Source organism: Ranitomeya variabilis, chromosome 3 (assembly GCF_051348905.1).
Source record: "Ranitomeya variabilis isolate aRanVar5 chromosome 3, aRanVar5.hap1, whole genome shotgun sequence".
Classification (NCBI taxonomy): domain Eukaryota; kingdom Metazoa; phylum Chordata; class Amphibia; order Anura; family Dendrobatidae; genus Ranitomeya; species Ranitomeya variabilis.
In genome coordinates this window covers 486,465,810-486,480,896 of record NC_135234.1, presented here as the reverse complement: position 1 = coordinate 486,480,896, position 15,087 = coordinate 486,465,810, and the positions used below count along the sequence as shown (strand labels likewise).

Genomic DNA, 15,087 nt, shown 5'->3' with positions numbered 1-15,087 from the left:
GGAGATTTAGTTTCTCTTGCCGCAGCTGAATGATTTACATCTGTTAGCCAGCATAAGTACATGTGGGGGTTGCCTGGTTGCTAGGGAATCCCCACATGTACTTATGCTGGCTAACAGATGTAAATCATTCAGCTGCGGCAATAAAAACTAAATTTCCGAGCACTAAACAATACTCGGAGGACACCCGAGCATGCTCGGGAAATCTCGAGTAACGAGTATATTCGCTCCTCGCTACTAAAGGCAACCATATTTTGGAGGTATTTTTCAGTGTTAGGACTTAAATGGTTGGTCCCATATTGTCTGTTCAAACATGCACCTCTTCTCAGCCTGCCAACTTTCTGATTCTTGGAAGGTGGGGATCCTCATAATTGACAGTCAAGAGCAGAGGCCCTGAAGCTGGGCAGATGGGGAGCTGACAGTGCGCTCTAGCAATCCTGACCAGCAGGGCCAGTACGAGGGTTAGGCATGTGTATAAGACGCTACCTCTTGCCTCCCCGAGGGGGGCGCACTGTGAATTAAAAACAAAAAACATTGCTGAATGCCCATGGCCATGTGTCTCCTTCCTCTGGCCACAGTCATTTAGCGCACTGATGGCCAAGGGTCAGACCCACAGGTGAAGGGTGTCAGACACTGCCACCACTCACCGCCTTCACCCCGGCCATTGCTCTCTCTGCATTCAGTTGTTTTTGTGTCTTTAAAACGTGAATATAATTTATGTGAGCGCCGCTGGAAACTCCAGCAAGGTTACTTCTGGCCTGTGCCCTGTTGAAGATGACACAAGAAGGGGGCGTCAGATGGCGCAATTACATCACTGAATCACACCGGCCATCGCCCATTGCTTTCCAGGAAAGAAGAGGTGATGGCTAGGAATAGGCTCCCCCAAACTCTAAAGTTCGGGACCGTTCGGGCTGTAAAAAAAAGCAGAAAATTAATAATAAACATTATAATTATACTTACCTGTCCAGTGACGCGTCCTCCCGTCCCACTGTCTCCTGGCCGCATCTGCATCCGGGGCCGCTCATTACCTTCTGCCAGTATTCACTGCGCTCGGCAGTCTTCAGCTTTTTCCGGCAGTGTTTGTGACACTGTCGGAAAAAGCCGAAGACTGTGGAGTACAGTGAATACTGCCGGCAGTTAATGAGCGGCCCCAGAAGCAGAGCGGCCGGAAGACAGTGGGACGGGAGGACGCGTCACTGGACAGGTAAGTATAATTATAATGTTTATTATTCATTTTCTGCCTTTTTTTTTTTTTTTTTTTTCTTACAGCTCCCCCTACCCATCCCATTAAGTAAAGTCCGAGTGCGGGGTTCAGACGAAAGTTCGTGTCATCTATGGCCCCAAACTCGAACTTTACAAAAAACTCAGGCAAGCCCGCTGATCCCGAACATCGGGGGGGGGGGTTGCCCATCACTAGTGATGGCGGCAGCGGTGTACACAGAGCCTGAATTAGGCGAGTATAAGCCTTTTTTTTTCCATGGCACTTACCCCATGTGCAGGGCAGTGCAGTAGTTTAAGTATCCATGTACAAGTGCTTCTCACAAAATTAGAATATCATCAAAAAGTTAATTTATTTCAGTTCTTCAAAACAAAAAGTGAAATTCCTATATAGAGTCATTACAAACAGAGTGATCTATTTCAAGTGCTTATTTTGTTAATGTTGATGATTATGGCTTACAGCCAATGAAAACCCAAGAGTCATTATCTCAGTAAATTAGAATACTTTATAGGACCAGCTTAAAAAATGATTTTAAAATCTGAAATGTTGGCCTACTAAAATGTATGTTCAGTAAATTTACTCAATACTTGGTCAGGGCTCCTTTTGCATCAATTACTGCATCAATGCAGCGTGGTATTGAGGCGATCACCCTGTGGCACTGCTGAGGTGTTATGGAAGCCCAGGTTGCTTTGATAGTGCCTTCAGTTCGTTGGTGTCTCTCATCTTCCCCTTGACAATACCGTATAGATTCTCTATGGGGTTAAGGTCAGGCGAGTTTGCTGGCCAATCAAGCACAGTAATACTGTTGTTTTTAAACCAGGTACTGGTACTTTTGGCAGTGTGGACAGGTGCCAAGTCCTGCTGGAAAATGACATTTCCATCTCCAAAAAGCTTGTCGGCAGAGGGAAGTATGAAATGCTCTACAATTTGCTGGTAGTGGCTGCGCTGACTTTGGTCTTGATAAAACACAGTGGACCTACACCAGCAGATGACATGACTCCCCAAACCATCACTGATTGTGGAAACTTCACACTAGACCTCAAGCAGCTTGGATTGTGTGCCTCTCCACTCTGCCTCCAGACTCTGGGACCTTGATTTCCAAATGAAATGCAAAATGTACTTTCATCTGAAAACAACACCTTGGACCACTGAGCAACAGTCCAGTTCTTTTTCTCCTTGGCCCAGGTAAGACACCTCTGGCGTTATCTATTGGTCATGAGTGGCTTGACACAAGTAATGCGACACTTGTAGCCCACGTCCTGGATACGTCTGTGTGTGGTGGCTCTTGAAGCAATGACTCCAGCAGCAGTCCACTCCTTGTGAATCTCCCCCAAAATTTTGAATGTTTTTTTCTTAACAATCCTTTCAAGGCTGTGGTTATCCCGGTTGCTTGTGCTTCTTTTTCCTTCCACTCAACTTTCCATTAATATGCTTGGATACAGCACTCTGTGAACAGCCAGCTTATTCAGCAATGACCTTTTGTGGCTTGCCCTCCTTGTGGAGTGTGCCAATGACTGCCTTCTGGACATCTGTCAAGTCAGCAGTCTTCCTCATGATTGTGGAGCCTACTGAAACAGAATAATGGACCTTTTAAAAAACTTAGGAAGCCTCTGCAGGTGTTTTTTGTTAATTATTCTAATTTGCTGAGATAATGACTTTTAGGTTTTCATTGGTTGTATGTGATAATCATCAACATTAACAGAAATAAACACTTGAAATAGATCACTCTGTTTGTAATGACTCTATATAATATATAGGATTCACTTTTTCTATTGAAGAACTGAAATAAATTAACTTTTTGCTGATATTCTAATTTAGTGAGAAGCACCTGTATATGACCATGAAAAATAAATGCATGCTCAGATGAATCGAGTGTGCATGTGCATCAGGGGATTGTGAGAAATGGCTGTTCGCCCAATGAGAATTCAGCTGCCAGCTATTGAACATTTATGGGCACCATCAGAGTTCAGTATGGGAAATCACACTTATGTTACTATAAAAATGGATCAAAATATTGTAGGAAGGGGAAAAGGAAAAATCATCAGCTCTGCAGTGAAGGAGGAATGCCAGATAGGGTGCGGTGCACGGATTGCTCCAGGCCGGTTCCTGGGATGAATATACAGAGATAAGAGTGCTCATCTTGCAGCCGCTATATCAAAGCAAAAAAATCTAACACTTCACATTTCTTAAAGGGAACCTGTCACCCCAAAATTCGCCTATAGGCTGCAGCCACCGGCATCAGGGGCTTATCTACATTATTCTGTATTGCTGTAGATAAGCCCCCGATTTAACCTGAAAGATAAGAAAAACAAATTAGATTATACTCACCCAGGGGCGGTCTGGTCCGATGGGCATTGCGGTCCGGGTCCAGCGCCTCCTATCTTCATACGATGACGTCCTCTTGTCTTCACGCTGCGGCTCCGGTGCAGGCGTACTTTGTCTGCCCTGTTGAGGGCAGAGTAAAGTACTGCAGTGCACAGGCGCCGGGAAAGGTCAGAGAGGCCCAGCACCTGTGCACTGCAGTACTTTGCTCTGTCCTCAACAGGTCAGACAAAGTACGCCTGCACCGGAGCCGCGGCATGAAGCAAAGAAGAGGACGTCATCGCATGAAGATGGGAGGCGCTGGACCCGGACATCGCATTTCGAGCAAAAACGCTTTGAATCATGTCAGTCATACTTCTAGAATTCTGGTTTATTCACACTTATTGTGACTTCGTTGTTTTAAGGCTTTTGTAGCTGAACCTAAAACGTTACTTGACATTCAAGACGAAAGTGTAAAGGACGGTAGCCCAGAAGTGAATCCTTTGGACAGGTACATGCAGTTGCTCCTTCAGAACAGAAATGAGGAAAAGTCTGATAAGGTAAGCAGAAAATAATTGTCATAATGTTCCTTATAACACGAGGATAGCTGTAGCTCTTGGTTTTTTGAAGCACAGTTGCCTGTGAATTTTAATATCTTGAGAATTTTTTTTTAGGTTACTAGAGAAATCTTTGAAGATGTGTCTGTAGAGGAAAAACTTTCTAATACCAGGTAAATAATATGAAAAAAACAAAGCCATGCAAGAGGCCTCCAGGTTATCAGTGCACATTAATATTACAAGATTTATGGCCATTCTGCTAGGAAGATGTAGAAATCCTTGACACTCATATAGGTGTATTCAAGAACTTATTCATTGAATGTAGAAATTCCACAAAATTAAGAGACGTTTTGGTCATTTCCTGACCTTCATCATTCATCTGGATAGAGGAGATCTGTGTGAGGGACTGCAGAGTCCACTGCTGAGACAGGAAGCAGTGGACACCGCAGACCCTCACATCGCGCGCTTCCACACAGATCTCCTCTATCCAGATGACTTATGAAGGTCAGGAAATGACCAAAACGTCTCTTAATTTTGTGGAATTTCTACATTCAATAAATAAGTTCTTGATCACACCTATATGAGTGCCAAGGATTTCTACGTCGCAGTTGACGGATTTGGTTATCCTACTTGTGCACCACCAGAATTCCAGAAGTGCCATGTTTTCCTAATTATTCTACTAGGAAGAACGCTCGTAAATGTGACAAGGAACACTATTCTTTAATACGGTTGCAGAAAATTCATTGTTTTTAACACAAAAAGATTGGTTGGGTTCACACAGGACGCTGTAGTTTTGTATCGCAGCAGCGAGAGAAGCCATGTTCGTTCCTGCTCACTATATTTTCTGTCCATATTATCGGTGTCTTTGGAAGTTGTGAATCGTTGCATTGACTGCTTTATTGCACTAATATATGTAAAGGAAACCTTTTAAGCAACATGTTCTAGACCAGGAGCAGCTCAGCAGATTAGTATAGTGTTCTGTGGCAAGAAGATAACACGAAACCTACTGGTCTACAGCCAGTTTCACACATCCGACATTCACAGTCCCAAGTACGGTCGGACAATGTCCAGACTGGACTGAAAGTCTCTTGACTCAAACTTCCAGTCTCACAGGTATATTAGCACAGGCCATGGTGTTTGGACCAGCTGCCGGATTTTTAACCTGAACTCATCAGTCTAAGGCTTCTTTTACACATACCGGGTTTTTTGCAGCCCGTTATTGCGGGCCGTATCGCCGCAATTTTCAAGGTCTGCCGCAATAACGGACCGCAAAAAACTTGCGGATCGCCGTTTTTCAGGTTTCCAATACTGTGGAAATAGTATTGGGAAAAAAAAGGTGTTCTGCAAAACCAGAAGTCACGGTGCACTGCAAAAACAAGCTTCTGTTGTTTTTGCGGCTCGCTCCATTGATTTTCAATGGGGGCCCTGTCTGTAAGCAGTGTAAAAGTGTAAAAGATCGAGCAGGCTCGATCTTTTTTCACGGCCATACGGCGCATCGTGAAATTATTGCGGCCCCATAGAAATCTATTGGCGCCGCAAAACCAGGCCGCAAAACAACGGTATGTGTAAAAGAAGCCTTATAGGAAAATAGGCCATTAAGTTCAAGCTACGAGATTCATGGCTAGTCAAGACATTCCAGTCCTTACTCTATAAATGTCAGACATGTAAGCCAGTCACATTCTAGGCTTAGAAGTCCAGTAAGCAGTGACTTTACCACTGCTTTACATAGAGTCATACAGTGAAGTCTGTCAGTCATTGAATAGGACCGCCCAATGGACTCCTAGACCCAGAGGAATCAGTTGTTCGGTCTAACTTCTCTTGCTCTTTAAAGGGAATTTGTCACCCCCTTGGACACATGCCCTATTAATATGGGAATACAGGTAATAGAAATGTTAATATGAGGCATACAGGTAGGACTAGTTTAACAGTCTTGTTGTTGAGAAATCTGTTATTTTATCCTTATGCTAATGGTTTCTTCCAAGCTCCGGGGCATACGGTGCCTGGAAGAAATCCCTGCCTCCTGCCCTCATTACAATACTATCCCCAACCCATGCATGTCAGCTGTGGTGCTGGAATCCCATGCCTGCGGCCTGCAGTCCCTCCACAATCCGTACCTTATTATGGGCACTGTATTCAGGGATCTCCTGCACGCTTCCCCACTTCCTTCCTGCATAGTCATCGCTAGGAACCATGTGTAGAAGGGAGGAAAAGGTATGTACTGTGGAGGGAGTGCAAGGTGCAGGTGCGGGTTTCTGGCGCCAGAACCGACGTGCATGGGAGGTGGGTGGTATTATAACGAAGACAGAAGGCAGGAATTTCTTCCAGAGCCTGGAAGAAATCATTACCATAAGGAAAGAATATAAGATTTCTCAACAACAAGAGCATTAATATGAGGCATACAGGTAGGACTAGAGTAACATTTCTGTTACCTGTATGCCCATATTAATAAGTCATATACATCCCAGGGGGTGACCGATTCCCTTTAATATGCCTGCATTTTCAGTGTAACTAAAAAAAAAAAAATGGCTAAAACTTAACTTTTACTCAAATCTGCGTTACAAAATAATGAAGCCATAGTTAGACAAAAATTATCCATAACTAAAATACTGTAAGGGGGGGGGGGGAAGGACAAGCTCAAATGGCACCTGCAAAATCAGTAGACGTGTGTCTCCACAGTGCAGGAAGAGAACACAAACCATATACTAATATATATTTTCAAACCATTGGTATTAATTATCCTAGTAGAGTAATCATGCATTGGGACTGAAAATCATAGTGACAGTCTTAAAACGAAGCTATCATTAGAAAATTAAATTATTTATATCCGGTTTTTGGGGTAAATAAAAAAAAAATATTTTTATTTTACATATCATTTTACATATCACAATCTGTATTAAAAATAAAAAATATAAATCTTGCATTTTTCACATTGGCCATTGGGGCTTTTTCAGACTAAGTTTCTGTTGTTTCGGGAAACAATCCATGTACATAGATAGAATGGTCAGACCCTGACCCAATCTTTTGTATTGAAGCATCTATTGAGCCTGTGCAAGGGTCATTGTGAAGGTAGGGAGAGCAGGGTCAGCTGTGATGACGTATTGTGATACTACAGGGTAGGCCATTTATATGGATACACCTGCGTGGGCCATTTATAAAGTTTCCCCCTCCCATATACTAATGTGCCACAAACAGGAAGTTGATATCACTAACCATTCCCATTTTATTTAGTTGTTTCCGTATACATGGCCCACTCTGTATATTGTCAGTTGTGTATAGAAGTTGTTACCTGTCATAATTCTTATCCTGCCTCTGATGATAAGAAACCTACTGAAAACACTTCTTGAAAAGACAGTAAGTGTGAGTCTACAAACGCCCCAGTAGCCAGTGTGATGTTGCAAGATTACTACTATTTTTTTTACTTTTTTTTTTTAGCGGCTCTTCCTAGCGGCAGTTGATCGACAATTCTCTTGCATAGCGACTCACCTGGAAAACAGGCAGTTGAGAAGGTGCCCTTAATATTTGGGCCATGCCTAGAGTACACTGAGCGCTTGTACTTTATTTGAACAATCATTCTATGCTGACAGAGTCCCTTTAAAGTTCCTTGTCAGCACAGACTGATTGTTCAAACTAAGTCCCACCGCTCGGTGCTTCACGGCGGGGCCATCATTTATTTACACCTTCCTGCCTGCTTGTTTTCCCTTTATCTCCTCCCCCCTCATCTTTGACAGCTCTGGCTTCATAGAGCCAAAGAAGGGAGAAGATAGATGGAAACCAAGCTGGTGGGAAGGTGTATATAAATGATTGGCCCACTGTGGAGCGCATGAAATTCATGTTAAGTCATTGTGTGCTGACAGGCCCTTTAAAGGATTGTCTGGTCTAAAACTACAAGTCTGCAGATCCTCAGATCGTGCGTACTGTGCGCTGTGAGATTCTCTGGTTCTGGAGCCAGCAGTGAGCGGTAATGGAACCGCAGGGATGGGATTTGCAGACTGTATCCAGCGTCACTCAATACACTTGCATTAAGCAAGGCCAAATACAGTCTAGTCGGCATGTGACCGCATGTATGCAAATCACATGCTTACGGTCACACCCCCTCCTCTCCCGCCAGTGGAGAATCCTCACTGTGCGAGTGTGCACGGTGTGAGGATTCACAAGTCTGCAGTTATAGTGACTGCAGACTTGGAGATTGAAGCCCGACAACCCATTTTAGCCTATTTTTCTGAGATTTGCAGCTTTGCTTTATTGTTCTATGTAACTAAAAGCACAAACAAAACATGGAGCCTGTGATTTTCATTTCCAGTTATGTTCATGCTGGATCCCTCCTTGTGATGCTCAGTCTGTAGACATATGGCTGCTAATACATAAGCGTAGAACACAGGCTGCCAGGACACAGCGAGGACATTTCTGTTCGGTAACTGTGCTTTACTCTATACAGTAGTTGAATCTTAGTGTAATGTGGTTGTGGAATCCATGGGTGTGAAACTGTCCGCTCAGTCTGGACATTTGTCCTCCTCTTGGTTTTACTCACCTGACTACCATAAACCAATAGAGCTCTCTTAGAAACCGGCTGCATCCTCTGCGTCCAGCTCCTGCGCTCCGTGTAGAAATGACCTAATTATGAGGCTGCAGTGTTCTGTCTGCTCCGATAATTTCTCTCTCTTTTTTTCAGTATCACAGCTCACTCCACTGGAGAAGCAGACGACAACTTCTGGTAAACAGTCATTTCCTTTCTCCAAGATGAATCCAAGTCCTTTGAATTTTGACACTAATCATTTGTGTGACCGGCGCAGCATGTTTTTATTTGATGTGGAAATTTTGTCAAAGGCCAATTCTTATAACTGAGTTTATGGACTATATCTTGGATTCTTTAACTCCTCTGTCTACAAATGACTCCTTAGAATCGGGCTTGGAAACGATTTATCCAAAGTGGAAGGATTTGATCTAGATGATTTTTAATGTGTGGAATGATTTTAGGAATGTTGTGAATTATTTATTATCTAGAATCTATTAGCATTACAAAGACCGACCTCTATATTCCCATCACAGGGGTTGGAATGTGAGGTTCTTGGGGAAGTTTTTTTTTTTTTTGCTACATACAATAAACTTTACATATATTTTTTTTTTTTAAAGAGAACCGTGTCAGTTTGTTTCTTATGGAGGTTGTAGGTCCCACTCAAGTAGGTTTAACATTTACTAAATAGGTTGTAATAAATTACTGAAAACAGAGGGAGGTAATAAGTATACCACAAAACTAACATTTATTATGGAAGCACCTGCCTACAGGTGCTTCTCACAAAATTAGAATATCATCAAAAATGTATTTCAGTTCTTCAATACAAGAAGTAAAAGTCATTATATTTTATAGAGTCATTACAAACAGAGTGATCTATTTCAAGTGTTTATTTCTGTTAATGTTGATGATTATGGCTTACAGCCACTGAAAACCCAAAAGTTATTATCTCGGTAAATTAGAATACTTTATAACACCAACTTGAAAAAATGATTTTAAAATCCAAAATGTTGGCCTATTGAAATGTATGTTCAGTAAATGCACTCAGTACTTGGTCAGGGCTCCTTTGGCATCAATTACTGCATCAATGCGGTGTGGCATGGAGGCGATCAGCCTGTGGCACTGCTGAGGTGTTATGGAAGCCCAGGTTGCTTTGATAGCAGCCTTCAGCTCGTCTGCATTATTGGGTCTGGTCTCTCTCATCTTCCTCTTGACAATACCCCATGGATTCTCTATGGGGTTAAGGTCAGGCGAGTTTGCTGGCCAATCAAGTACAGTGATACTGTTGTTTTTAAACCAGGTATTGGTACTTTAAGCAGTGTGGACAGGTGCCAAGTCCTGCTGGAGAATTAAATTTCCATTTCCAAAAGGCTTGTTGGCAGACGGAAGCATGAAGTGCTCTACAATTTCCTGATAGATGGCTGCAGTGACTTTGGTCTTGATAAAACACAGTGGACCTACACCAGCAGATGACATGGCTCCCCAAACCATCACTGATTGCGGAAACTTCACACTAGACCTCAAGCAGCTTGGATTGTGGTCTCTCCACTCTTCCTCCAGACTCTGGGACCTTGATTTCCAAATGAAACGCAAAATGTACTTTCATCTGAAAACACTTGGACCACTGAGAAACATTCCAGTTCTTTTTTTCCTTGGCCCAGGTAAGACACTTCTGGTGTTATCTATTGGTCATGAGTGGCTTTACACAAGGAATGCGACACTTGTAGTCCATGTCCTGGATACCTCTGTGTGTGGTGGCTCTTGAAGCAATGACTCCAGCAGCAGTCCACTCCTTGTGAATCTTTTCGAGGCTGCGGTTATCCCGCTTGCTTGTGCTTCTTTTTCTACCACTCAATTTTCCATTAATATGCTTGGACACAGCACTCTGTGAACAGCCAGCTTCTTTAGCAATGACCTTTTGTGGCTTACACTCCTTGTGGAGTGTGTCAATGACTGTCTTCTGGACATTAGTCAAGTCAGCAGTCTTTCTCATGATTGTGGAGCCTCCTGAAACTGACTATGGCCGGTTTCACATTAGTATTTCTATGCGCAGCATAAGCCTGCGTACTTCTTTCCTTTAGATCAGCATGCGTCTTGCGTACGTATATTTAACATTGTGTATGCAGGGACATGTTGCTTTCGGCGGGTATGTCAAAACGACGCACCCGCATACAACGCATGTCCCTGCGTACACAATGTTAAATATAGGTACACAAGATGCATGCGGATCTTAAGGAAAGTACGCAGGCCTACCCTGTGCACAGAAACGCTAATGTGAAACTGGCCTTAGGGACTGCATTGTATTGAAGGGAAGATGGAAAGATGGATGGGATCATGAATCGCGAGATTTTGGCCAACAACCTCCTTACCTCAGTAAGAGCATTGAAGATGGGTTGTGGCTGGGTCTTCCAGCATGACAATCACCAGAAAAACACAGCCAGAGCAACTAAGGAGTGGCTCCGTAAGAGGCATTTCAAGGTCCTGGAGTGGCCTACCAGTATCCAGACCTGAAACCAACAGAAAATATTTGGAGGGAGCTGACACTCAATGTTGCCCAGTTTACAATGTTGCCCCAAAACCTGAAAGATCCGGAGGAGCACTGTATAGTAGAGTGGGTCAAAATCCCTGTTGCAGTGTGTGCAAACTTGGTGAAGAAAGTACAAAAAGGCTTAGAGGGCACCGCTAAACAATACAACTGGGGTTCTCCATGAGCAAGTAATGAACACTAGAATAAAAAGAAAGAGAAAGACTGCACTCATAAAGATGGGAACACCCAAGTATATCATATAAATGACGTGTACTTTATTTAAGAAAATAAATAAACCACTAGACAGGACACAGCACACATAAAAACATTTAATATCTGCAAAGAGTGTTTTGCCTAGCCATGCCTTAATATCGAGGCCAAGGCTGCCCACACAATAATCCTCAACACAAAAAGAGATGTCTATATATATTTTTAGTATAGCTCAGAAAACCACCAAGTGGCTGAATTATACACAGTAGATAAATAGATACATCCTAAACCATATTCATTCACAGTACCATGAAAATGGACCAATTGGCCACCATAGAATCTAAAAGACCTGACATATAAATGGTGTTCAAAAGTCCTGCATAGGCGTGAAGAAAACTATGTTTCATACTTCTGCATCTCTACAGTGAAACTGGTAGAACATATGTTTTTGTAATCCCTCATTGTATGCCATACTCATTTTTGAATGTCCCAAGTGTATAAATTGTTATGGTATGCACATTTTTGATAATTTTTTTTACAGCATATCCATACCTACACCAGTACAGTGTGTAGAATGGTGAACAGGTTTCTAAGTTCATTAACTTCCAATGCAAGTTCACACAGACTTAAATTTTACTTTTTAAGATTTATTATTTATTTAATTCAGAGTCCTGAAAAGGGCTTTTTTTAGTGCATCTTTAGCTTCTAATACTTTATTGGCCAGCTTCTAATCTTGAGCACCAGCTTGCATCTCTGTGGCATTGAGTGAACAAGCTTCTGCAGATGTTCACGAGTGATGATGTGGTTCCAGGCCTGTATCAGAGCCTCAATCAACTCACTCTTGGTCCTTGGCTGTTTTCTAGATATCTCTAATGATACCTTGTGCCAATTGGATTGAGGTCCGGGACTGAGCTGGCCAGTCAATAGTAGCCACCTTGTTCTTCTTTTTCCATTCCGAAAAGCCCCCGTCTCACATAGCGAGGTCGCTAGCGAGATCGCTGCTGAGTCACAAGTTTTGTGACGCAACAGCGACCTCAGTAGCGATCTCGCTATGTTTGACACGTACCAGCGACCAGGCCCCTGCTGGTCGTGTCGGAATGGCCTGGACCTTTTTTTGGTCGTTGAGGTCCCGCTGACATCGCTGAATCGGTGTGTGTGACACGGATTCAGCGATGTATTCACTGGTAACCAGGGTAAACATCGGGTTACTAAGCGCAGGGCCGCGCTTAGTAACCTGATGTTTACCCTGGTTACCATCGTAAATGTAAAAAATAACAAACAGTACATACTCACCATCTGATGTCCGTCAGGTCCCTTGCCGTCCGCTTCCCGTCCGGGAAGCAGACGGCAAGGGACCTGACGGACATCAGATGGTGAGTATGTACTGTTTGTTATTTTTGGTAACCAGGGTAAATATCGGGTTACTAAGCGCGGCCCTGCGCTTAGTAACCCAATGTTTACCCTGGTTACCCGGGTGCTGCAGGGGGACTTCGGCATCGTTGAAGACAGTTTCAATGATGCCGAAGTCGTTCCCCTGATCGTTGGTCGCTGGAGAGAGCGGTCTGTGTGACAGCTCCCCAGCGACCACACAACGACTTACCAACGATCACGGCCAGGTCGTATCGCTGGTCGTGATCGTTGGTAAATCGTTTTGTGAGACGGTACCTTTACTGTCTTAGCTCTGTGACAAGGAGCATTATCATCCTGGAAGATATAATCCCCTGAAAACAGGTGTTGAGCAGAAGGCAGCATTTTCTTATTAAGGATGTCTATGTATTTTTTTGCATTAACCATACCCTCCACAATATGAAGCCTTCCAACACCATTGGCTGCCATACAGCCCCAGACCATTACTTTCATCGGATGTTTCACAGAGAAGCTCAAACACTCTGGCTTGTACTCTTCATGTGGGAACCTTCTCACATAAGACTTGCCATCATTTCCTAAAATGCAAAAAGTGCTTTCATCACTAAATAGCACTTTTTCCCACTCCTCCTTCCTCCATTTTAAATATTTCAATGCCCACAGTTTTCAGCTTTGTCTTTGTATGGCTGTCATCAATGGCTTCTTTCGGGCCTTGCACCCTCTCAATCCTGCTTCCAAACATCTCTTCCTACGGGCTCATTTCCACATGCGAGACATACGTCCATGTCTCGCAGGTTAAAACCCTCTTCTGGAGCCTGCACTCCAGAGCGGAGCGTGCGGCTGCATAGCAACACATGGAGCTGCACGCTCCGCTCCCAAGTGCCGGCGCCAGAAGAGGGTTTTAACCTGCGAGACACGGACGTATGTCTCGCATGTGGAAATGAGCCCTAACAGTTGATGTTGCTACCTCAATATTGCACTTTTCTTGCCATTCTCGCAGAAGCTGAGGAGAGGTGAGCTTTCGATTGGCAAGGGATGTTCTTATCAGTACTCTATCCTCCCTTTTAGTTGACTTTCTGGGCCGACCAGATCTGGGCCTGTTCTGGGTAATTCCAAGCCAAAAATATTACAGGGAGAGAATGCAAAATTGTATTCTGTACAAAACCATATATAATATGTCATATTAGCATCGAAGATATTCGACAGAAAACGTTTAAAACTTGAAAAATCAATTTATCCTATGCAGGACTTTTGAACACCACTATATATATAAATAGATAAACAAATAAGTAAACGCACATATATGTGCATATGTCGAATTGTAAGCCTAATAACTTAGTGAGGCACAAAGTAAGGCCATGAAGATAAAAAGATTACCCAATTTTTACTCTGGAATCAGAGAGACAAGAGAAGGCCTGGGCCAAATAGCTGCAAAAGTATTCAGGTCCTGAATGGAGCCATAAGTGCTGGAGAGGAGAATAGTGTGGGAAAAGGACCCCACGCGTATCGCCACACAAGTGTGGCTTCCTCAGGGAAAGTGATGTCTTGGTGAAGAACTACAGGAAACGTCTGACCTCTGTGATTGCAAACAAAGGTTTCTGTACCAAATATTAAGTTATGTTTTTCTATTGTATAAAATACTTATTTCATGCAATAAAAATTCAAATTAACTTAAAAAAAATCCAGAAAATCACATTGTATGATTTTTTCAAAGATTTGGTCTCTCACGGTTGAACTGTACGTACGATAAAAATTATAAACCTCTCCAATCTTTGTAGGTGAGAGAACTTGCAAAATAAACAGCGTATCAAATTCTTATTTTCTCCAATGTGTATTTAAAAAAAAAATTATAAAATAGGAATTTTCACACTGACCCACAGGCCTAATATTAGACTTAAAACCCACTTTTTCATTTTCAGCAGCCACATGAACTAGGCTGTAATAAACTGCCTTTGACTTCTCCAGGATAGCTACAGGTGCTTCTCAAAAAATTAGAATACCATCAAAAAAGTTAATTTATTTCAGTTCTTCAATTCAAAAAGTGAAACTCATTATATAGAGTCATTACAGAGTGATCTATTTCATGGTAAGCCTGTGTGTTGGGCTCTCCATGCATGTCCTGTGACTGTGACACAGCCGCCACACATGCAGCTGCAGCGCCGATCAGCTGGCGCGATTCAGGAAGCCGTCTTCTCTCTGCAGCTTGCCGAATAAGAGGGAACCTGAACAAATTTGCCCTATTCTAGTTATGACCGTCACGTAAATGGTGCATCCTGATATGTATTGTTAATGGAGGTATTCCCTTTCATTGTAGTCTTACCCAACATAATAATGAGACTTCCAGGGCTGGACTAGGAAAAAAAAAATGAAAAGAAACCTTGGCACACTGCCACCCATCTGA

General features: G+C 42.9%; 1 protein-coding gene across 3 annotated transcripts in view; it reads left to right on the top strand.

Annotated features, from left to right (window-relative positions):
- Window positions 1-9,202, top strand: part of OFD1 (OFD1 centriole and centriolar satellite protein) — an 83,133-nt gene extending 73,931 nt beyond the window's left edge. For 2 of the 3 annotated variants that reach the window (XM_077296780.1, XM_077296781.1), the window contains exons 21-23: window positions 3,943-4,077; window positions 4,192-4,247; window positions 8,744-9,202. In XM_077296780.1, coding sequence (XP_077152895.1) covers window positions 3,943-4,077; window positions 4,192-4,247; window positions 8,744-8,789 — 237 coding nt within the window. In that variant the 3' untranslated portion in view covers window positions 8,790-9,202. Of the gene's footprint in view, window positions 1-3,942; window positions 4,078-4,191; window positions 4,248-8,743 lie in introns of those variants that run through there. The other variant, XR_013223941.1, reaches the window with a different exon arrangement.
- Window positions 9,203-15,087: the final 5,885 nt, after the last annotated feature.